The 23,515-nt window shown below is 37.8% G+C and overlaps 1 protein-coding gene across 16 annotated transcripts in view; it reads left to right on the top strand.

Moving 5' to 3' along the window:
• Positions 1-1,571: 1,571 nt before the first annotated feature.
• Positions 1,572-23,515, top strand: part of SNAP91 (synaptosome associated protein 91) — a 183,865-nt gene continuing 161,921 nt past the window's right edge. For 12 of the 16 annotated variants that reach the window (XM_056818557.1, XM_056818555.1, XM_056818547.1 and 9 more), the window contains exons 1-2: positions 1,572-1,709; positions 3,573-3,732. In XM_056818557.1, the coding sequence (XP_056674535.1) occupies positions 3,603-3,732 (130 nt within the window). In that variant the 5' untranslated portion in view covers positions 1,572-1,709; positions 3,573-3,602. Of the gene's footprint in view, positions 1,718-1,967; positions 2,185-3,572; positions 3,733-23,515 lie in introns of those variants that run through there. The other 4 variants (XM_056818546.1, XM_056818545.1, XM_056818544.1 and 1 more) reach the window with 4 other exon arrangements.

Raw genomic sequence — 23,515 nt, 5'->3', positions numbered from 1 at the left:
TCCCTAGTCACACCTTTTAAAATGTTTGGCCTCCTGCCAACTAAGTTGCCAGAAAAATAGGCACTGAAAAGGCAGTCATTCAACTGCTTAGGAAATCCCTGTCCTCTATAATGAACTGCTACTGAAAAGAAAAAGCTTTGTTTTTGGAGGAAAAGTACCAGTATGATTTCAAATCCTCTAATGAACATGATGTACTAAGACTTAAAAGTGATGTCATTTTAGCTGTAGCTCTGAAAATCAAAGGCTATCTATAAGGATGTTAAATAAAGGATAATCTTATAAAGTAAAGGTCTCTTTTTTTCTTTTTGGTTATTAGGAGCTACTTTATGATCTTCTAGGATCTTGAAATCAAGCTAGGGTAAGGGAGTGACCATGTGTATCCGTATTGAGGTAAGAGTGGAAGAGCAATGGTGAATAAATGGCATTATTTATGGAGCATTTATAGAGCACAGAGCAAAGGCCTAGGACTCTGTGAAAAGTTATATTGGAAGCAGAGAAGTGGGTGAATAAATATAAAAGAAATGTACATAAAACATAAATTAAGAAGTTATATTATGATTGAAGTCCAGAGAGAAGTTGCCTGTAAGAGATAATGAAAATTAATATATTCATAAAATGAAAACAAATATCTTTTTTACTGTGAATTTAAAATAGGGTCTTTAATGCCAATATATGAAAATATTGATGGGGCTTGGACTGCCTATGCAATTTAAATGTCAATTCAAACATTTATAATGTTTGAAGTCCAAATACTCCATCACTGTCAGGCTTAAGTTATACGATAAATATTTGCAAATATTATGAACCATCCCCGATTATGATATGAATCAGTCCCCGATTATTAAATTTCCTACTTATTCCTAAGAGGCCCTGGGTTGTCTTGAATGCTATCATTTGAACCTCCAGAATAGGAAGTCAGATTCTTACTCTACTATTTACTATGGGGAAATCTTCCGGCATATGAGGATAGTAATACTGCCCAATACCTACCTCGCAGAGTTGCTCTGTGAACCTAAAAACATACAACACACGTGTGCTATTCTTATTCTTTAATGTTATTCCAAGTTCAGGTTGCCAGCAGTCATCTGTCCCTGACTAACTGTGTGACCTTGGGTGAGTCACTTTTCACTCTCCGGGCCTCAGTTTCCTCCATTGCAACATGAGAGGAGAGTATTGGACTAGAGGCCCTCTAAGCTACTGTTGCAGGTCTAAAGACATGGTGCGAATGAGCCAGGAGTCGCACCCTCACCGATGTACCCTCCCACACAGGCACCACACAGTCTTGTAGCTTCTCGCAGGCATTCAGAAATGCAGCAGAACTGTCCAGCAGTGAGTAGTAGCTCAAGCAGCCATGACGAGTACCTACGAAGAAAACAGCCTGGCTGCCCTCCAGCGGGCAACAGAGAGGCTCTGCCCTTGCATCGGCCTTCGCCCATTTAGCATGAAACCCAGCCAGGTGCGGAGCTGGGGGTTCGGGGCGGCGGTCTCCCTTGCTGGCTCTGTGTCCGCAGCGTAGTCTGCTAGGCAGGTGCTCTAAGCCGGCTGTCGGCGTGCGCGTGCGCGTGCTGCCCGGAGAGGGGGAGGGCTGGAGGTGAGACTTCCCTCTCCAGTCTCTTCTGCACAGCCTTTCAGGGGATGCTATCCTGCGGATGAAGATCACTCCTAGGAGAACTGATCCAGCTTTGCGGGGACCAGAGGAAGGTGTACGAGTGAGTATGTATGTATGCATGCATGTATCCATGCACGTCTGTATGTGTGTGGAAGGTGCGGGGAAGAGAGGACTCAGGGGAGGCTGGGGCTCGCGCCAGCATTAGAGCAGAGCTCCCCCGTCCTTATCCACCCCGCGCGCCCCACCCGCTCCTGAGATCCTCGCGGCGGAGGGGCTCGCACCGGTTTGTCCGCGCCTGTCACCTGACTCTGTCGGAGGAACCAAAGCTGAGGTGGGGGCGGGGGGATGGGGACGCTGCCGGGGAGAGCCAGAGAGACGCGGCGGCGGCGGCGGCAGCGGCAACGGCGGTGGCATTGGAGGCGGCGGAGGCGGCGGCGGCGGCGGCGGCGGCGGCGACAGCGGCAGGGAGCGTGGGGCTGGTACTTGCACCCCGGGGCGGGTGGGCCGGGAGCCTTGGGCAGCGAGGCTCCATAGGCAGACAGGAGGGAAGACGGAACTGCGGGTGAGCTCCGGAGGTACATCTCTCCCCACGAGACACCCGCCCGCTAGTTACCCACCCGCCGGCTTCCTTCCTTCCTTCCTTCCTTCCTTGGCCACGGACGGCAGACCGACCGAGTGAGCGGCAGGCAAGCAGACAGACCGAAAGGCACGCAGGGCAGACAGACAGACAGACAGACAGAATGACGGGCAGGCGGGCGGGCACGTTGTCTCTCTCCGGCGGCCCCGGGGAGCAGTGGCAGCTGCAGCGCCGCCTTGGGGAGTGGGGGCAGGGACGAGTAACGGACTCGTGCAGCTCTGTCTACACTGCCGCTGTCGGTACACCGCCCGCACCTGCCTCCCCTCTTTCTTCCTCCAGCTCAAGCAGGGCCCCCCTCGTCTGGCTGTGCCTCGCTTCCCAGGGGGCCTCCACCGGAGGCGATTATCCTTCCCTGGGAGGGAGGCGGGCGGAGAGTGACAGGTCCGCCCTCCGCAGCCTGTGCGGGCGCGGTGCTGCTCCCCACCCCCCCCCCCTCTCACTCCAAGGGCTGGGTGCCCCTTCCCACCTTCGGGGATCAGGGGTGGCAGCAGCGGCTGGGCGGGGAGGGGATCCCCGACTCCTTCAGCGGAGAAGGGTGAATCGCATCAAGCCCTCCCACCCCTCAGCCCCAGGGCGGGCCCCCTGCAGTGAGGACTGAGAGGGCTGCGGTGGGAGGTGGAGAGGAGGGCAGGGTTGGGGCGTGAAGGGAACCAGGAAAGGGGTGCGGGAGGGGGGATTAAGGATATGGGAGGTGGTAGCGGCCTTGTGCGAGAAGGGGGAGAGAGGGCATAATATGGCGCAATGCAACGATAATCTCCAGCTCAGAAGAGAAGGGAAGATCCCGTTGCTGCTGCAGGAGCTGCTGTCGTTGCAGCCTTCGCGGCATCAGAGGGGGAGGGCAGGGCGATGAGGCTTGGGTATTGGATTCAGTCTGGCTACTTAGCCTCTTGGGGATTCTTGGGGTTGGTGTTGGATGAGAAAGGGCATGTTGCAGCAGTAGTGGGGATGTCGCCTTGTGGGCCCAGTGCCCAGGGACTAACCCCTCATTCCTTCTAAGGGTCAGAGAAAAATTCCTGATTGACAAGAGGGTGGAGGAGAAGGGGGGAAAAAAAGAAGAAAGGGTTGAGGGTACGTTGCAGGATAGAGAAGCGGGAGATTAATGCACCCATGAGTTCATTTTCTGGGGGTGTATCCAAGGCTGATGGACTGTCGGTTCATCACCATCCTTAAAATCTTGACTTCTGTTCTACCATGACACAGGGACAGCGCCTACAGAGGTCTGCTAGGGTGGAGAAGTGGGGTTGAAGAGCAGGATGGGCCTTAAAATGGCCTAAAGGCAGGAGCCTTAAGCTGATGGGGGGACCCTCCTTATACTCTTTCTTGCAGAAGTGAAGGCAGTAGAAGCAGCAGCCGAAAATGTCGGGGCAAACGCTCACGGATCGAATCGCAGCTGCTCAGTACAGCGTGACTGGCTCTGCTGTAGCCAGGGCCGTCTGCAAAGCAACCACTCATGAAGTAATGGGGCCCAAGAAAAAGCACCTGGACTGTAAGCATCTCTTTATATAAGCGGGACATGCGCATGCCAAAGACACTCTAAGAGACTAGGCAGAGACTGTTTAAGCTTGCTCTCAATAATGCTGCAGCATTTGGTATTCTCAGCTGTGGAAGTATGTTTGAAATCTGCTGTTACAGAGTATCTTTGGGTGACTCCTTTCTTCTTTTTTTGTCAATTCCTGTACTCTGAGAAGGTTATGGTGTTGGCTTATGGTAGAAAGCTTAAGTCTGGTGTGAGCTTGAGACACATGCTTCACTGGTTTCTTATGGTTTTAGCTGGTGGGGAGGGACATTATTGTTTTAAATTTGACTGTTCAGGAAATTCTGAGGTTAATACAATTAAAACTCAGAAAAAAAAAGATGAATACCCCAATTGACTTTTAAAATGCATTTTACTTGGTTTGGGGGGTATCTTCTTTCCTGTTCTTTTTATTCTAAGAACCTTGTCGGCTTTAGTGTCTGGACATTTAAAATGCATCTTTAAGGACAGCTAAGCACTACTGAGGATAGCATAGCTGGAGTCAGGAAGATCTGGATTCAAATTTAGCCCCAAATACTTCCTACTTGTATAACCCTGGGCAAGTCACTTAACCTTGGTGGCAGAATCTTTTCTGCCTCAGAATTGATACTAGGGTTAGGGTTAGAATTAATACTAGGGCAGAAGGTAAAGGTTTAAAAAAATAAAATGTATTTTGCATATGATAAAAGAAATACTTCATTTTTCGTGGATAAGAACATTGGACAGATTAGGATTTGGTGGTGCAAAATTGAAGTTTTTCCAGGATTTTAGAGTGATGTATATTTTATTTTTATATTTATGACTTTATATAAAAAGTTTCAGACTAGTTTTAAGGAACTACATGCTGAAGTTAATAAACTAAATATTAGTTTAGATAAAATATTTTTGTTGACTAAATTAACATAAATAAATAAATCCTTTCACTGTACAAACTATAGAAATTATCTCAAAGACTTAACTCTGAGCAATGAATTCTGTGCAAGAGGCTACATAATTAACCAAACTGTCTTTTATTCTTTGTTAGACCTAGTCAGGGTTTTCAGTAGGAACTTGTCACCTTGTACAGATTATTGCCATTTCCAAAGTTTTATCAAGAATCTGATCCCAACTTCCCCTCAGCATTCTGAAGGGATGGTACTGGGTGGTCAGGGATTGCACATCTAGGTTGAATTGCCCTCATTTGGGGTCTTTTTGTGCTTGCCTGAAAGGACTTTCTGCTCTAGCACCTACTCTAACATTTACTCCTAGGCTCATTAGCAGTACAAGCACAATTTGAAGAGACTTGCAAATGGTCAAAATAGAACAAAGTTTTAATAAATGTGTGTTCCTCTGGCCTTATGATATTGAATAACTTCCATTTTTTTAGAGTCATTTGAAGGATTATAACCACAGTTTTTAAATAAAAGCTTTGTAATAAGTGTACTTTTACTATATGCTTTTTTGTTATAAGCAATGCAATATGAATAGGTCTCAGGAGAGCAGGACATTAAACAGATAATTAGGAGTTATAAATTTGTGAATTGGTTGTTTTGCTTGCCTGCATAGGGAAAATTATGGACTTATTATCATTTCTGCCAGAATAACCCATTTATGTGACTCATATACTTAAAAAGGAGTGTATATCCCCTTTAATGCTTTTTAAGAAATTTTTATATTGAAAATTATACATTTCATATTTGTAAAACATTACAAAAATACCAAATAACATTATGAAGAATATCAGTTTTATTTCAAATAATAGTTTTCATATGTACAAGAATCTTTGCCTGATGATTATAAAAGACATAGATAAATTAAGTTATGAAAGAAAAATGATATTTCACATAGAATTAGAGTTATTGGAGAAAATAGTAAAATTCATTATCTTTTTTAGGTGTTATTTTATTTTCTTTGGTGATCTTTTTGATCTGGAAAAGATTGCTAAGAATGATGCTGACTAGACATTCTTTTCATTGTTTTCAGAAATAACTGATGAATCGAATGGTTTAGAGATATGTAACTTAAAAGTAGTATGTGTCATTTTTTAACCAAGGAGATAATATCATTTGATTTTTTTTCTTTGGTTGCTTCTGTGGATTAATAGTAATCTTTATTAAGTTAATTTACATTATTAACCATAACATTCTACTGTTCTCATTTTTAGAGTTTTTATGTTTATATTCATATTTTCTAGGTGTTGGGGATACAAAGAAAAAGGAAATAGTCTCTCTGAGGAGCTTAAGTTCTTCATGTATGCAAATAAGCTAAATACAAATTAATTTGAGGAAATAGAGTACTAACAACTAGGGGAAATAAAGAAGGCTTCATGGAAGAGGTAACACTGTAGCTGAGCTTTGCAGGAAGTTTCTAGGTGGTTAGTTGAAAAAGCAGGTTGGAGAAGGGGTATGGCTTATAGAAATGCCCCCATGGCAGAAAATGGTCTAAGTTTGGAGAATAGTAGCTTAATTTTGCTTGGGTCCTTCTGAACATCCCTGCAACATTAGACAATGTTGACCACTTTCTCCTGGATACTTTCCCTGCTTAGGCTCTCTCCTCTATAATCTATCCTCAGAGTAAATAGTTATCAAAGTAAGTTTTCTAAGAGTCTTATATCATTCACCTACTCAATAAATTATAGCAGCTTGGTGGCAAAGTAGATAGAGTGCCAGGTCTCAAGTCCTTCCCAGGTTCAAATCTGGCCTTAGACACTTACTAGCTATATGACTCCAGGCAAGTCATTTAAACCCTGTTTTGTCAGTAAAAATCTAGTAGCTCCTTAGTATCAAAATAAAAGACCTTCTTTTTAGCTTTTATAGGTCTTTGCAACCTGGTGTCAACCTAGCTTTTCCACCTTTTCATATATTACTTCCCCAGCCAAACCAACCTTTCTGATCTTTACATTCAGTTCCCATTCCTGCACCTTTGTACTGTCTCTCCTGCCTGGGCTATATGTAGTCTCACCTCACCTCTTCCTCTTAGAATTTTCAAGTTTTCTTCAAAAGTCTGCTAGGTGACACCTACAGAAAACCTTTCTTGATCCTCCTGAGCTGCTATTAATACCCCACATATACACACATATTCACATATTAGAATGTAAATATAAGTGCCCTTAGGGTAGGGGCTTGATTGTTTTATCTTTGTATCTTTAGAGCTTAGCATAGTGTCTGCACATAGTAGTTACTTTAAATAAATTTTATATTATAATTATATATAGAGATATATAATACATAAAATAATAATAATTATTATTATTGACTGAATGGACAATATGCAGTGAATCACAGTGTGAAATGAGGCTGGAAAGTGGAAGGGTGGTTGGGATCAGACATTAGGATGGGGAGGGGGTGGTCTTAGGTGTTCATTAGAGGCATTTATGTTTTATCTTAGAGGCCAACGAGAACCCCTAGAGGTTTTTGAGCAGGGCAGTGATATATGGTCAGACTTTAATTTCTATATTCCAATGGCCATGTATAGAAATCAGAACTGCTGTTACTTATGTCATTGTAGTCTATACAATATTATGGATAAGTTAATTTCCTTTGAATACTTCAGAAAGTTGGAAAAGGAGAAGGGGATTGATTGGTGGCACCCCTTCTCAAACTTAATGCCTTTTGTTTACATATCAGCCATATCTGGATATCACCTACATCTACCTCTTAACTTCCTTTAGTGAACCTTCCATTGTCACCAAGAGAATGATAAGCAAAAACAATCAATATGAGGACTTGAGTAACTAGATCAGAAATACATATGTAACATTCCGTGGGCCTGCTGGGAGGAAGAGATATGCTTTCTAATTTATTAATAAGAAAAAATTACCTTTCACTTAAAAAAATTCCAGATGGATGGGGCTAAGATGAGATAATCTTGAATTCTAATATACTATGATGATCTGGATTTATAAAACAGCTAAACTGGGGTTATATAGATACTTTGATTTTGAAAGGATCCTTTGCTTTATTAAAATAAGATATTGCAAAAATTTTTTCAGCAGTTGTCTCCTAAAATGCATTTGAATTTTAACTAATCAGTATTTATTAAACACTTTGTATGAAGTGCTATATTTGTCACTGCTTGTACAAAGACAAAAAATGAAATATTTTCTGCTCTGAAAAGACTAGGATATGCTTTTTCAGGAACATAACTCACATAAATTGAAGCATACCTGTTATTAGATGGCCAAGGCTAAATTGTTCAGTAGTATCAACTGAGGGAATTTTTGACAATTAAGTATATGGAATGGGACAGCTAGGCAGCACAGTGGATAGAGCACCAGGCATAGAGTTGGGAGGGCCTCAGTTCAAATTTGGTCTCAAATATATCAAATAATCAACATTTTAGAATGCTGTTTTTATATATGGTACTGTGAAAGATACAAACAAATAAAGCACAGTTCTTGCCCTAAGGGATCCTGTAATTTCATTAGAGAACATTTAGATGTGAAACATCTCCTAGTTGTGTGATTCTGGGTAACTCACTTGATTGCTTAACCCTTATCACTCTTCTGTCTTAGAATTGATAGGTGAGGTGAGGTGAGGTAAGGTAAGGTAAGGTAAGACAGAAAGTAAGGATTAAAAAAAAAGAATGTAGAAATCTATAGATTAACAGTAATACTGTAATTTTTGTATCCCTGGAATTTGTAATAAATAGAATGCCTAATCTGGGAGAAAATTGACTTGTATAGTGATAAATTTCTTAATATTTGAGTTGAAATGGAATATTTTGGATGAAAACAAGTTGGTTATAATAGGTCAGATGAAGTGAATGAATCTGGGATTCATTTGGGAAATAAATGTTTAATGTTTAAGGAGGCAGTATACATGTTTTCTTTGCTTTCCCACCTCCCCTGGTTGACCATGAAATTAAAAAAAATTTTTTGGATGATTTCATGTTGATGAAATATTCTTTCTCATAGAATGACTAAGATTAAAGTGATTCAAAAAAATTTTAAATTGTAAAAATAAGTTGATTGACTTATTTGAAGTACTTCATTATCCATAGATTTGAACATACATTTGAAGAGAAAAGTTCATTTTCTGCAAATTTAACAAGGATTAAATCCCCTTTACTTTGTCAGATCACATGGTGTTTATAGGTTTGAGAAGATATATTCTTTGGAGAAAAGCATTTTGTTCATAATGACATTCCTTTAATTAGCTGCTATTGATTAAAATATATTAATATGTTTAATATATAAATATATAATATGTAGATATACATAAATGTCATACATAAGTGTATAATATATATATAAAACCTTAGTTTTCTTAGATACATCATTTCATAGTAGTTTTCTTCAAATAGTAAAGTATTACATGACTCTAAGTTCATATTTGTTTTCTTGATAATCCAAGTAAGTGATAAAAGTTGAGATTTAGGATCATTATTTCAGTTTCTCATATCCTAAAAGGCCTCTAACATCTGTTGTAAAATGTAATAATAATAATATTCTCTTCCAACCTACATAGCTTTTGGAGCACTTATGAACACATAAAATGGTATTGCTCTCAACGTGGGTGGAGTAGAGAGTGGAAATTATTATTGTTCTTTTAAAGGTGAGGAATTTGTGGCTCAGGGGTATAAATGTGCCCTTTGTAATGGGGCCAGTATATTTCTGAAGCTGGGACTGAAAACCCAGGTTTTGAGAGTGTAAGTCCAGAACTTTTTCTATTCCATTACACAGGTATAGGTAACATGAAAGTTACAAGCAACAAGCATTTGTTAAACAACTATTTTGTAGGAGTGCTAAGTATAGAAATTTTAAAAAGAGGATAGTAAAGAAAAGAAACCATCTTTCCCCTGTATGTTTGTTCAGTAACAACTCTTGCGTAAAACTCTATTTTTTGTTCAATAACCTTAAATTGAAAGCTTAGCAAAATTAAAGTTTAAATCTTATCTTCATGAACTAGAGCTTATACGGAATCAATTTTTGAAAAGAAAAATTTGGTCATATAAAATATGACTTAAAATGATAAGTGCAACAAAAATAGTGCTTCTATACATATTTTATTCTAACATAAAATGATTTAAAAAATAATTATTAAACTATTTAGATCATATAAATTAAATTGGTATTTTGGGTTCTAATCATTTGTAATATCTTTCACTCTTCACCTGTTTTTACTATCAAATTTTGATGATGAGTTACATTTTTTTCTCTGTATTTCTTCTGTAAAAATAAACAGAATTGTAAGATTAGATTGTTTACTTTATTGAAAGAGTTAATATCACTTTAATTCTTTTATAAAGCCTTTGGAGGATTTGGTATGAAGTGGTATAAAGCTATCTTGAAATTACAGCTACTTCAATCATATCTGCAAAATGTTTACAAAAGGGGAAATCACATAAATTTTTGAAATAATTAACTTCTAAAAAGGACTTATTATCAATTTCCCTTAGGTAGCTCTCCAGGATGTTAAAATATTATTTGATTTATGGAAATTCTGTTTGCATATAACTTTTCAGGAGCTCATTTGTTATATGCTCATGTATGTAATAGCTAATATAGTAAGAGAGTTTTTGAGTGGTAATATGAAAATAAGTCAAAATTAATTTTTAAAAATTAAATGAAAGTAAAAGTAGTGAAAGTTTACCAGATATTAATGCAACAATAGACATGAAATCAGAGACCATGAAGAATATTCATTAAATTACTATTATGCTTTTGATAGCATGCTAGGATGGTAAAAAGAAAAGTATAAGACATTACATTTAACTGTAAGAAGCTTATAGTTTAATTGAATTTCAAATTCATTCAACTACAATTTCTTACATGATTACATAACACTAAGGCCATTATGAATGTTAGTTGTTTACTTATAACCATAATATATGTTGTATTGTAAAATCCTGTTACCTTAAGACAGTAATATTTAAAATTATCAAATATATTAAAAATAATAAAATTAAAAGTTATCAAGTTAACCCTATAAGTTTCTTTAAGACTAGACTTTTATGTATGACTTACGGAAATTAGTCTCATTTTATACTCATACCCTGTACTTTCATATTTTTATAGATTTCTGATCTCATTGATATATGAAAACATAGATCATAATCAATTCACAAGGATTTATTAAGAACTATTAATATGGGCCAGGCATCATGTTGAGTGCTAGGAATACGAAGAAAAAAACAAAAACAGTGTCCTCAAGGTGCTTGCATTCTTATAGGAGAGATAAAATTAATATATTAATAACATTAATATAAATAGGTAGGTAGAAGATACAAAGTGGACAAAAAGTAACTGTAGAGTGGAAGTGAATCTTATACATATTTACAATAAATTCTCTATAGAGGACTGAACCAGTATGCCGGGTTCTTTTTCTAGATCTTGTCAATGTGTGTATACCAATGGAACATGTAGGCAGTCCTTGACTTTCTTTTGCTCAGGAAATCCTGGGCTCAAATCTTGCCTCCCACACTTATGACTCTGGGTAAATCACTTCTCTCTCTTGGACTCAATTTCTTGATCTTTAAATGAGGGGTTTCTTTTTTTTTTTTTAATATATTTTATTTGATCATTTCCAAGCATTATTCATTAAAGACATAAATCATTTTCTTTTCCTCTCCCCCCACCCCCCATAGCCGACGCGTAAATCCACTGGGCATTACATGTTTTCTTAGAGTGTTCATTTAGAGTCTCTCCTCTGTCATGTCCCCTCAACCACTGTATTCAGGCAGTTGCTTTTCCTCGGTGTTTCCACTCCCATAGTTTATCCTTTGCTTATGAATAGTATTTTTTTTCTCCTAGATCCCTGCAAATTGTTCAGGGACATTACACCGCCACTAATGGAGAAGTCCATTATGTTCGATTATACCACAGTGTATTAGTCTCTGTGTACAATGTTCTCCTGGTTCTGCTCCTCTCGCTCTGCATCACTTCCTGGAGGTTGTTCCACCATGGAAATCCTGCACTTTATTATTCCTTTTAGCACAATAGTATTCCATCACCAACATATACCACAATTTGCTCAGCCATTCCCCAATTGATGGGCATCCCCTCGTTTTCCAGTTTTTGGCCACCACAAAGAGCGCAGCTATGAATATTTTTGTACAAGTCTTTTTTGTCCATTATCTCTTTGGGGTACAGACCCAGCAGTGCTATAGCTGGATCAAAGGGTAGATATTCTTTTGTCGCCCTTTGGGCATAGTTCCAAATTGCCCTCCAGAATGGTTGGATCAGTTCACAACTCCACCAGCAATGAATTAATGTCCCTACTTTGCCACATCCCCTCCAGCATTCATTACTTTCCTTTGCTGTTATGTTAGCCAATCTGCTAGGTGTGAGGTGATACCTCAGAGTTGTTTTGATTTGCATCTCTCTGATTATAAGAGATTTAGAACACTTCTTCATGTGCTTATTAATAGTTTTGATTTCTTTATCTGAGAACTGCCTATCCATGTCCCTTGCCCATTTATCAATTGGAGAATGGCTTGATTTTTTGTACAATTGATTTAGCTCTATAAATATGAGTAATTAAACCTTTGTCAGAGGTTTTTATGAAGATTGTTTCCCAATTTGTTGTTTTCCTTCTGATTTTAGTTACATTGGTTTTGTTTGTACAAAAGCTTTTTAGTTTGATGTAGTCAAAATTATTTATTTTACATTTTGTGATTCTTTCTATGTCTTGCTTGGTTTTAAAGTCTTTGCCCTCCCAAAGGTCTGACATGTATACTATTCTGTGTTTACCCAATTTACTTATGGTTTCCTTCTTTATGTTTAAGTCACTCACCCATTTTGAATTTATCTTGGTGTAGGGTGTGAGGTGTTGATCTATTCCTAGTCTCTCCCACACTGTCTTCCAATTTTCCCAGCAGTTTTTATCGAATAGTGGATTTTTGTCCCAAAAGCTGGGATCTTTGGGTTTATCATATACTGTCTTGCTGAGGTTGCTTGCCCCCAGTCTATTCCACTGATCTTCCTCTCTGTTTCTTAGCCAGTACCAAATTGTTTTGATGACTGCTGCTTTGTAATATAGTTTAAGGTCAGGGACTGCAAGGCCCCCATCATATGTGTTTTTTTTCATTATTTCCCTGGATATCCTTGATCTTTTGTTGCTCCAAATGAATTTTGTTACGTTTTTTTCTAAATCAGTGAAGAAGTATTTTGGTAGTTCAATGGGTATGGCACTAAATAGATAAATAAGTTTGGGTAGGATGGTCATTTTTATTATATTGGCTCGTCCTATCCATGAGCAGTTAATGTTTTTCCAATTGCTCAAGTCTAGTTTTAGTTGTGTGAGTAGTGTTTTGTAGTTGTGTTCATATACTTCCTGTGTTTGTCTCGGGAGGTAGATTCCTAGGTGTTTTATTTTGTCTAAGGTGATTTTGAATGGGATTTCTCTTTCTAGTTCTTGCTGCTGAGCTGTGTTGGAGGTATATAGAAAAGCTGATGATTTATGTGGGTTTATTTTGTATCCTGCAATTTTGCTAAAGTTGTTGATTATTTCAATTAGCTTTTTGGTTGAATCTCTAGGATTCTTTAAGTAGACCATCATGTCATCTGCAAAGAGTGATAACTTGGTCTCCTCCTTGCCTATTTTGATGCCTTCAATTTCTTTGTCTTCTCTAATTGCTACTGCTAGTGTTTCTAGTACAATGTCAAATAGTAGAGGTGATAATGGGCATCCTTGTTTCACTCCTGATCTTATTGGGAATGCATCTAGTTTATCCCCATTGCAGATGATATTAGCTGATGGTTTTAGATATATACTGTTTATTATTTTTAGGAATGACCCTTCTATTCCTATGCTTTCTAGTGTTTTTAATAGGAATGGGTGTTGTATTTTATCAAATGCTTTTTCTGCATCTATTGAGATAATCATGTGGTTCTTGCTGGTTTGCTTGTTGATGTGGTCAGTTATGTGGATTGTTTTCCTAATGTTGAACCAGCCCTGCATCCCTGGTATAAATCCTACTTGATCATGGTGAATGATCCTTCTGATCACTTGCTGGAGTCTTTTTGCTAGTATCCTATTTAAGATTTTTGCATCTATATTCATTAGGGAGATTGGTCTATAGTTTTCTTTCTCTGTTTTTGACCTGCCTGGTTTTGGAATCAGTACCATGTTTGTGTCGTAAAAGGAGTTTGGTAGAACTCCCTCTTTGCTTATTATGTCAAATAGTTTGTATAGTATTGGGATTAACTGTTCTCTGAATGTTTGATAGAATTCACTGGTGAATCCATCAGGCCCTGGGGATTTTTTCTTAGGAAGTTCTTTGATGGCTTGTTGGATTTCATTTTCTGATATGGGATTATTTAAGAATTCTATTTCCTCTTCTGTTAGTCTAGGCAGTTTGTATTTTTGTATATATTCATCCATATCTCCTAAATTGGTGTATTTATTGCCATATAATTGGGCAAAGTAATTTCTAATGATTGCCTTAATTTCCTCTTCATCGGAGGTGCTGTCCCCCTTTTCATCTTTAATGCTGTTAATTTGCTTTTCTTCCTTCCTTTTTTTAATTAGATTGACCAGTACTTTGTCTATTTTGTTTGTTTTTTCAAAGTACCAGCTTCTTGTCTTATTTATTAAATCAATAGTTCTATCACTTTTGATTTTATTAATTTCTCCCTTAATTTTTAGGATTTCTAGGTTGGTTTTCTGCTGGGGGGTTTTAATTTGATCTCTTTCGAGTTTTTTCATTTACATTTCCAATTGATTGATTTCTGCTCTCCCTAGTTTGTTAATATAAGCATTCAGGGATATGAATTTACCTCTGATTACCGCTTTGGCTGCATCCCAAAAGGTTTGAAAGGATGTCTCGCCATTGTCATTTTCCTCAATGAAATTATTAATTGTTTCTATGATTTCTTCTTTAACTAAACGGTTTTGGAGTATCATATTGTTTAATTTCCAATTGGTTTTAGATTTGGTTTTCCATGTACCAATACTGATCATTATTTTTATTGCCCTGTGATCTGAGAAGGCTGCATTCATTATTTCTGCTTTTCTGCATTTGTGTGCTATGTTTCTGTGACCTAATGTATGGTCAATTTTTGTGAATGTGCCATGTGGTGCTGAGAAGAAGGTGTATTCCTTTTTATCCCTATTTATTTTTCTCCATATGTCTATTAATTCTAATTTTTCTAAGATTTCATTCACTTCTTTTACCTCTTTCTTATTTATTTTTTGATTTGATTTATCTAAATTTGATAATGGTTGGTTTAAGTCTCCCACTAATATGGTTTTATTGTCTATTTCTTCCTTCAATTCTCCTAGTTTCTCCATTAGATATTTGGGTGCTATATTATTTGGTGCATACATGTTGATTAATGATATTTCCTCATTGTCTAAAGTCCCTTTTAATAAAATATAATTACCTTCCCTATCCCTTTTGATCAGGTCTATTTTTGCTTTGGCTTTATCAGATATCATGATTACCACTCCTGCCTTCTTTCTGTCGGTTGAGGCCCAGAAGGTCTTACTCCATCCTTTAATTCTGACCTTGTGGGTGTCAACCCGCCTCCTGTGTGTTTCCTGAAGACAACATATGGTAGGGTTTGGGATTCTAATCCATTCTGCTATTCGTCTACATTTTATGGGTGAGTTCATCCCATTCACGTTCAAAGTTATGATTGTCATTTGTGGACTCCCTGGCATTTTGATATCCTTCCCTAATTCTAACCTTTTCTTCTTCGGCTCTACCTTTTAGTCCAGTGATTTACTTTGAATCAGTCCCCCTTGTCCCCTCCCTTGATGTTTCCCTTTTTAGTCCCTCCCTTTTTGTTCCCTCCCCCTCCACCCTCTTTTTCCCTCCCTTTTTGTTTTCCCTCTCCCCCTCCCCACCTTGGTTTTCCCTTCTCCCTACCCTTGTTGGGTAAGATAGAATTCAAGATCCCAATGGATCTGGATGTTTTTCCCTCTCAGAGTTGATTTCCCTGAGATTAAGGTTTAAGTAAAAAATCCTCTCTTCCTCTCCTTCTTATAGGAGTTTTCTTCCCCTCCCCTTCCCATGTGAATCTTTGTGTGAGAAATATTATTCTATTTGGTCTTTCTTTACCCCCTATTTATACATTACATTTTCCCCACATGTTAGTATACATAGATTGATATAAATGTAGTCCTTATAGAAGAGAGTTTGAGTAAAAGAAGAAGATAACATTTTTCCCCTTTCCTTAATATTTACCTTTTCAGGTATTCCTTGCTCTTTGTTTTTCGGTATCAAACTTTCCACAGAGCTCTGGTCTTTTCTTTGCAAAAAGTTGGAAGTCTTCTATTTTGTTGAATGCCCATACTTTCCCTTGGAAGTATATAGTCAGTTTTGCTGGGTAGCTGATTCTTGGTTGAAGACCCAGCTCTCTTGCCTTTCTGAAGATCATGTTCCATGCCTTACGATCATTCAGAGTAGAACTTGCAAGGTCTTGTGTGACCCTGATTGGCATTCCTTTATATCTAAATTGTCTTTTTCTGGCTTCCGTTAGGATTTTTTCTTTTGTTTGAGAGCTTTGGAATTTGGCAATTACATTCCTGGGAGTTGTCTTTTGGGGGTTTATTGTAGAAGGTGTTCTGTGAGCTCTGTCACTGGCTGTATTGCCCCCTTGTTCTAGAATCTCTGGGCAATTTTCTTTGATTATATCTTGTATCACGATGTCGAGTTTGGTGTTTATTTCTGGCTTTTCTGAAAGTCCAATTATTCTTAAATTATCTCTTCTCCCTCCATTTTCCAGATCTGTCACCTTGTCAGTGAGATATTTTATGTTCTCTTCTAATTTCTTGGTATTTTGGCTTTGCTTTATTAATTCTTGTTCTTTTACATGATTGTTGTCTTCCAGCTGCCTGATTCTGGCCTTTAAAGCCTGGTTTTCCTTTTTACTTTGGTCAAACTGGTTTTGTAGATGCGTGAATTTCTTTTGCATTATTTCCCACTTTTCCTACCAGAAGGCTTCCATCTTTTTGGTCATTTCTGATTCAAATTCTTCATGGTTTGTGGAGAGTTTCCATTTCCTTTGGAAGGTTTCGGAGCATTTTCTTGTGTATCATCTTCTATCTCCTCTGTATTTTGTATTTTGGCTCCATAGAATGTGTCTAAAGTCGCCCCTTTCTTCTTATTTTTCTTGGGATTTGGGGGCTTCTGTGCTTCTGTGGAGTTTGCCATCTCTGAATGGGGTGGATTAGCTTTTCTTATCTCTGTCTGGTGTTCAGAGGCTTTAGTCCTGGGCAGATTGTCGGTTCTATGAGCTTTCCCTGGGTGAAACTGACTATGCCTTCAGGCAATGACTTTCACTGGAACTGGAATGGAAGGGTCGGACCAGGGGGCCACACTCTCCCCCAGTTCTCTCTGTTTCCCTGCTGCTAAGGTGCCCCCTCGACTGGGTCGGGTTGCTTTCTGGAAGTTGCCTTCAGAATAGCTGGCCGTGAGGCAGTTTTGTCTGCCCTGAGGGTTGCTGTTGTTTCAGAGGACCCTGCTCTCTGCGGGGGGATGGGCCGCGGCTTCCCTGGAGCTCCGAGGGCAGTGACTTTCACTGGGAGTCGGATAGAAGGCCCTGAGGGTTGCTGTTGTTTCAGAGGACCCTGCTCTCTGAGCGGGGCGGGGCCGCGGCTTCCCAGAGCCTTGGACTCTGAGCTCCTACTCCTTAGGTCCGAGTGATCTCGGGTTCTGGCTTTTGAGGGGGGCCGTACCTTTTGATCCAAGTCCAGGTCCAGGAGGAGGATTCCCAGGGTCTATACTGTTGATCGTTTTGAATTTCGGCACCTTAGGAGCTTATAGTTTGAGATCGGTCGGGAAGGGTTTTCCGGAGATCTGAACTTTAGCTTTCTCTAAGCCGCCATCTTGACCGGAAGTCCAAATGAGGGGTTTGTAAGGTCCCATTCACCTCTAAATCATAAGCAGTCTTATATTTATTTTATATTTGTTCTGTATGTCTGTATATCTGTATACACATTTATGTAGAACAGACTAAATACATGTTTTCTCCCTGATAGAATGTAGGTTTGTTCATTGATTGATTGTTGCTCTGCCAGGATAGGTCATAATTAGTAATATTCTACAACCCACTCTTGCCTATCCTGTGCCTTTTGATCGTCCTTTGCCCAATGTTCAACTTTAATTTTTGAAGAACTTTGTAACATTTTATGACGCACAGCTATATCACATTTCTAGAATATTAAAAAATTATTAAATTAAGTGTATCAACAAAATTACACGTAAAAATATAAGAAAATAAACATTTTTTAAGAGCAAAGTTACATTATTTCTCTATAACAGAGGTTCTTAAGTCTACAGAGTTCATGAATAGATTTTAGGAGGTCCATTAACTTGGATTGGGAAAAATATATATCTTTGCTTTCACTAACTTCTAATCAAAATTTAGCATTTTCTTCAATTTATTTCATACATTTAAAAACAATCTGAGGTAAGGTCTATTGGCTTTACTAGACTATCAAAGAGATTCATGACACACACAAAAATTAACAACCCCTGTTCTTGAGATATCATTTACTTATGTTTAGTATCACAGAATTTGAAAATTGGTAGGGATTTCAGCTGCTATTCTAGTTCAACTCATGCAAAAAAGAATCACTACCATAACATACCCCACACAAGATTATCCAGTTTCTGCTTGAACTTCCCTTTTTCTTGAAAGGTGCTACCAAAATGGGTTTGATGCTTTTTTTCTTAAAAACTAACCAGTATTAGCTAGCAAAATCTTTTCCTAATATTAACATCAGCAAAAGGAAAATTTAGATTCTTTTATGTAATGCTGTCTTATCTGACCAATTACTTCATTTCTTTAGAGCATAATGTGAAACAAAATATTTTTTCTTTATTTAGTTGACATCTGTTGATGTATGCCAGACTCTCATAGTATTTTCATGTACTGTGAAGTACAGTATAGGAACTACTGTGCACTGGAGCTTCTGCTTTGGAAAGTGTGCTTTGCTTAACTTCATGATTGTTACTACTGATAATCACCAGAGAGAAATTAGTTTTCATTATCCTTTCTCCATAATTTAGGAATGAGGCATCAGGAATATTTAGTTTTCTAAGAGGTCACTTTCACAAACATTAGTATTTGAGAACTTCAAACACTCATAATGCTTATAATCTGCATTATGGTATGTTTCCATAAGTGAATAAACTATTAAAGTGATAGAATAAAAAGTTTTTATATACCTGTGAAGAAGAAAACTGAATTATGACTTCATGTCACATTAACTACAACATGCACATTTCTGATATGCTAGGGTTATACAGAAATTGTGAGCTCTGATCCAAAGTACGGAAACAGCTGACTTGGAGAAATAAAGGCTTCACAGTGATGTCATTCTTAAAGTAGGCTGAACCTACCTGTAAAATGGGCACTGATTTTCTTTTTCTAGGATATATTTTGTTCTTCCCAAATTTTAAGGTGAAAATCTGTTGAGTTTTGAGCCAGTCAGAAGTAGAATAACAAAAATAGTTCCTATGTCACCATTTATGTTGAATTATACTTATATTTTAACATCAAGAAGATAAAAGATTTATCAGGCACTTAGAAAAGTTATAAAGACAAAAATGAAACAGCCCCTGTTTTCAAGGATTTTATATTTACTTACAGTAGATGTAATTTGTTTGCAACAGCCTTGTGAAAAAAGTGGTGAAAGTGTTATTCCCATTTTACAGCGGTTCAGCAATCTGAGTGATTTCACACATAGTTTTATATCTGGGACTTCAGCTCTATTTTTCTGATTCCATGGTCACAAGGATTATTAGGTGGAGGATTTGGCATTCAAACTCTGACCCTTGATTTTAAGCCAATGTTTTTTGTATTGCACCAAAGTGCTTTTTTGGCATTTCTGTGACTCCAGTACTAGTCATTCAGTGTGGATGACTCAGATCAGAGAATCAATGAGTTGGCATTTATCAAGTGCCTATTATATATCAGACTCTGTTAGACACTTTTAATACAAAGACAAAAATAAAAAGTTCCTGCCTTCAAAGAGCTTATGTTCTACTGGGGGAGAGAATATACAAAACACAACCATGGGAGACAACACAAAAGGTAGCCTTGGGGGAAACAAGACTATTGGATGACTAGTGTAGAAGGTAGCACTTGAAGTGAATCTTGAAGTAAGTCAGAGATTCTAAGAAAGCTAAAATGAGACAATATATTCCAGGCCTAGGAGATAGCTTTTAGCTGAAATAGTAAGTGTATGGATAGGATTAATGAGGAGAACAAACACTTAAGAACCTTCTATGTGAAAGATACTGTGTTAAGTCTTTTAAAAATGTCTCATTTGATCCTACAATGATCCTGTCAGGTAGGTATTATTATCCCCTTTTTATAACTGAGAAAACTGAGACAGCCAGGGATTAAGTGACTTGTCCAAGGTTACCCAACCAGTAAGTGTCTGAGGTCAAATATGAACTCAGGTCTTCCTGACTTCAGGCCTAACTCTTATTCTACTGTGCCCCCCTAAAATAGATGGGATTGAACTAGCTTTTAAAAAGCTTTATGCTGATGAGAGGAGTTTCTGTATTTGAGCTTGGTCTTAATAGAAGCTTCAGGAGTTTATTGACTATGGAGGTGGCATAATCAGAATTTGCTTTATGAAAAATATTGGCTATCCTATGGAAGATAGATTAGAAATGAGAGATAATAGAGGCAGGGAGACCCATTAGGAGATCCTTGCGGGAGTGTAGGCTGAAGGGCCCGACCAAGGGTGGTGGCTGTGTGAGTTTAGAGAAGAGGAAATATATGAGAAATGATGTGAATTATTTGTTAGGTGTTGTATCTTTGACCTTGTTAAGTGCATTAAGTTCTGCCCAGTTGTAGTAAAGCAGTTTAATAAATTGGATGTTGTTCCCCCTGGATAGCAGAGGTAAAGAGGGATGTCCTTGCCTCATTCTTCCACATTCTTGTTAGAGTCGGTGAATTAATTTATTAATTACTTTAAAGCTCTATTTTATAGTTGTAAATAAGGAGGCAGACATATAGTTGCCATGGGAAAAGACCTTCTGATATGTTGATAATATTTGTTTTTAAATATGAACAAAGAAAAGTATATTTGAATTTTTAAAGGATTTTGATATCAAACAACTTTTTAGAATGCAGGACACTGTGAAGGATACAAACACATATAAAAAACAGTTCTTGTAGGGAGTTTGCAGTTTCATTAGAGAACATTTAGATATAAAATAGCCTAATACCCCAATCTATGGATAGCATGGGCTCAATCCTAGAGACTGCCCCAAATTTTACTCTTTGATTTTTATTATTCTTACCCAAAATTTACTCTGGGAAATCGCAAAAACACATTTCTCTACAGATTCCTCATCATCACATAAGTTTACTGTACACATGGGCATGTGCACACGCGCGCGTGTGCACACACACACACACACACCCCACAATATACTCTAGTCTTTATTTCACCTCATTGGAAATACAGAGGATTCAGAGAACTTAGGAGCTCATAAAAATGCAAAAGTCATCTGAATAACTCAGAGTAGCTCATAAACAACCAATACAATTCTCCACCCTTTCTTGTTGGTTACATTTTTTTGACCAGTACTATCCTTAGGTTTAGACTTCCCTCATATAAGATAGGAACTTGGAGTTACCAGTTAGGCAAGCTAGTGAATTGTACTTGCTGTGGGGTCCTGAAATCCTCCATGTTCAGTTTTAACTTATGGTTTGGATTCACAGAAACATTTACAGGTATTCAGCGACCTGCTATTATGATGACCTGTTCTTACTGGGAAGAGATACATGTAGGGCCATTGGAGAGGTAACCCTTCTTCCTGATATCGGAATAACTTTTTGTAGTATGAATGGAAAATACAGGTTCTTTGTAATCTATATAATGACTGTAGTCCCTTATTGTTGCTCTTTCCTGCACAGCAGGGCCATATTCCTCATCCTCTTTTTGCCAAGAAGAGCCCCTGCTAAATTGCTGTTCAAGATAGCCCCCTGGTTTTGGCAGTAGGTAGGATCCCACAACTCTTAAACTTTGATTTGTGACTTCTATTATCTGCCATAAAAAGTGGAAACGGGGGGAGGAAGAAGGACCTTGGTCCTTAATAAAAATTCACTTTTAAAAACCATGTCAAAGGGCTAGACTACCAATTCTTCTTGGAGTCAGTCCCCATCAGTGAAAATCTGGAGACACTACAGGATGTGGCCTTATCCTCTATAGGGAAATGCAGCCAAAATTTCCAAATTATTACTTTGCTTATCAAGGAACTTCTTTGATCAACCCCTCACCTGAACAAAAGTTAGTTACAAAAAACAGCAGGTGATCATTGTTAAATGAACCATATAAAAATTGCTGCCAGTTAAGAAGAGAAATTATGGACTTAGGTGGTTAAGAAAACTTTGATAGGTCTTGAATTGAGCTTTGGCAGATGAAGGGAATTCTGGATAAAGATCCAGAACTTGTTGAAAGAATGCTGAGAATATGCTAGGCATAGATGGGGAAGCAAATTTGCTTCTGATCTAGTTAGCAGGGAGTTGAGATCTACTCAAAGAACTAAAGTTCAATCAGTGAGGGGTATAAAGTACTATGAAGTTCAGTAGAAGAGATTACATCTCTTTTGGGGGATCAGGGATCATCTATTATATTTCAGGCATTGCCCAGGGATCAGGACCATGAAGAAAATAACATTGCAGCTTGGCATTGAAAGAATTCAACTCAGGCTCATGTGGTCTCAGCAAATGGTTTTGGCAAAAAGGTAGAAACAGAAAATTTTGGGATATATTTGAGGGAATTGCAAACTGTCTACTTAGTCTAGAGAAAAGGAGAGTTTGTTTACATGAAATAAGCTAGATTCAGACCAAATTGTGGAGGACCTTGAATGCCAGTTTGCACTTTACGTAAAGAAGTATTTTTATATTGATTTAAAACAATATTTTTTGTTACATATGTAATTCTAACAATATAGTTCAGCTCTTATTCTGATAGTTTCTTTATGTTATAAAATACTTCTTTTTACATTTAGTTTTCACTTAACCATTTTGGAAATAACCATAAGCAGATGTTTTCATTTTTTTTTTATTGTTTTCTGGACCATCTTTCCAACATATGGCCCCCAGTAGTGAGCTCTTCTTAGGTTCTCCATGTTGGGGAGGGTCTTACTTAGGCTGGACCTTTCATTCCTCCACTGAACTTCATTATAACTTTCAGATTACTTCTTCCTCTGCCATTTACATCTCTTTTTTGTGTATGTTTTGTCTTCTTCCATTTGAATTTAAACTTCTAGAGGGTAAGAAACTATTTTTCTTTTTTTTTTTTGCTTATATTTGTATCCCCAGCACTTAGCAAAAATGCCTAGCATGTAGTAAGCACTTAATAATTAATTCTTGCCTCACATCTATTTCTAATTATAATTACACATAAAACTTATATTTGTAAGACTATTGACTTTTTTTGTTTAAAAAAACCTTTTGTTTTGAACTCCTGCTTTGAAGAATAATTACTCAGCTTCAAATAACATGTGAACCATTAAGTGTGCAGAAAGAATATAGCAGTACTTTAATATATAAGAGGGTGATGCAATCTTACCAGCAGAAGGAAGAAAGAGGTAGAGACTGGACTGTTAGAACTTTATTTACTGTGTAGTTCCACTTGTTGATTCTAATAATTCATAGTACTTCCGCTATATCCATAGTAAATCATAATCTCAAAACTAAATACAAAGTATTTTTTGATGTATTCAAGTCATGGTTTTCCTGAATGAGAAATTTTATTTACTTAAAATGCAGATACTTCAGAATTCATATCTGCTTCAGTTGGGGAAAAGATAAATAATATTAGTGACCTTTGAATATATGTAAAATTCACTGATTTGG

The sequence above is a fragment of the Monodelphis domestica genome, chromosome 2 (genome assembly GCF_027887165.1).
Source record: "Monodelphis domestica isolate mMonDom1 chromosome 2, mMonDom1.pri, whole genome shotgun sequence".
Classification (NCBI taxonomy): Eukaryota; Metazoa; Chordata; class Mammalia; order Didelphimorphia; family Didelphidae; genus Monodelphis; species Monodelphis domestica.
The sequence above is the reverse complement of the archived record's forward strand: the minus strand, read 5'-3'. Positions and strand labels throughout refer to the sequence as shown.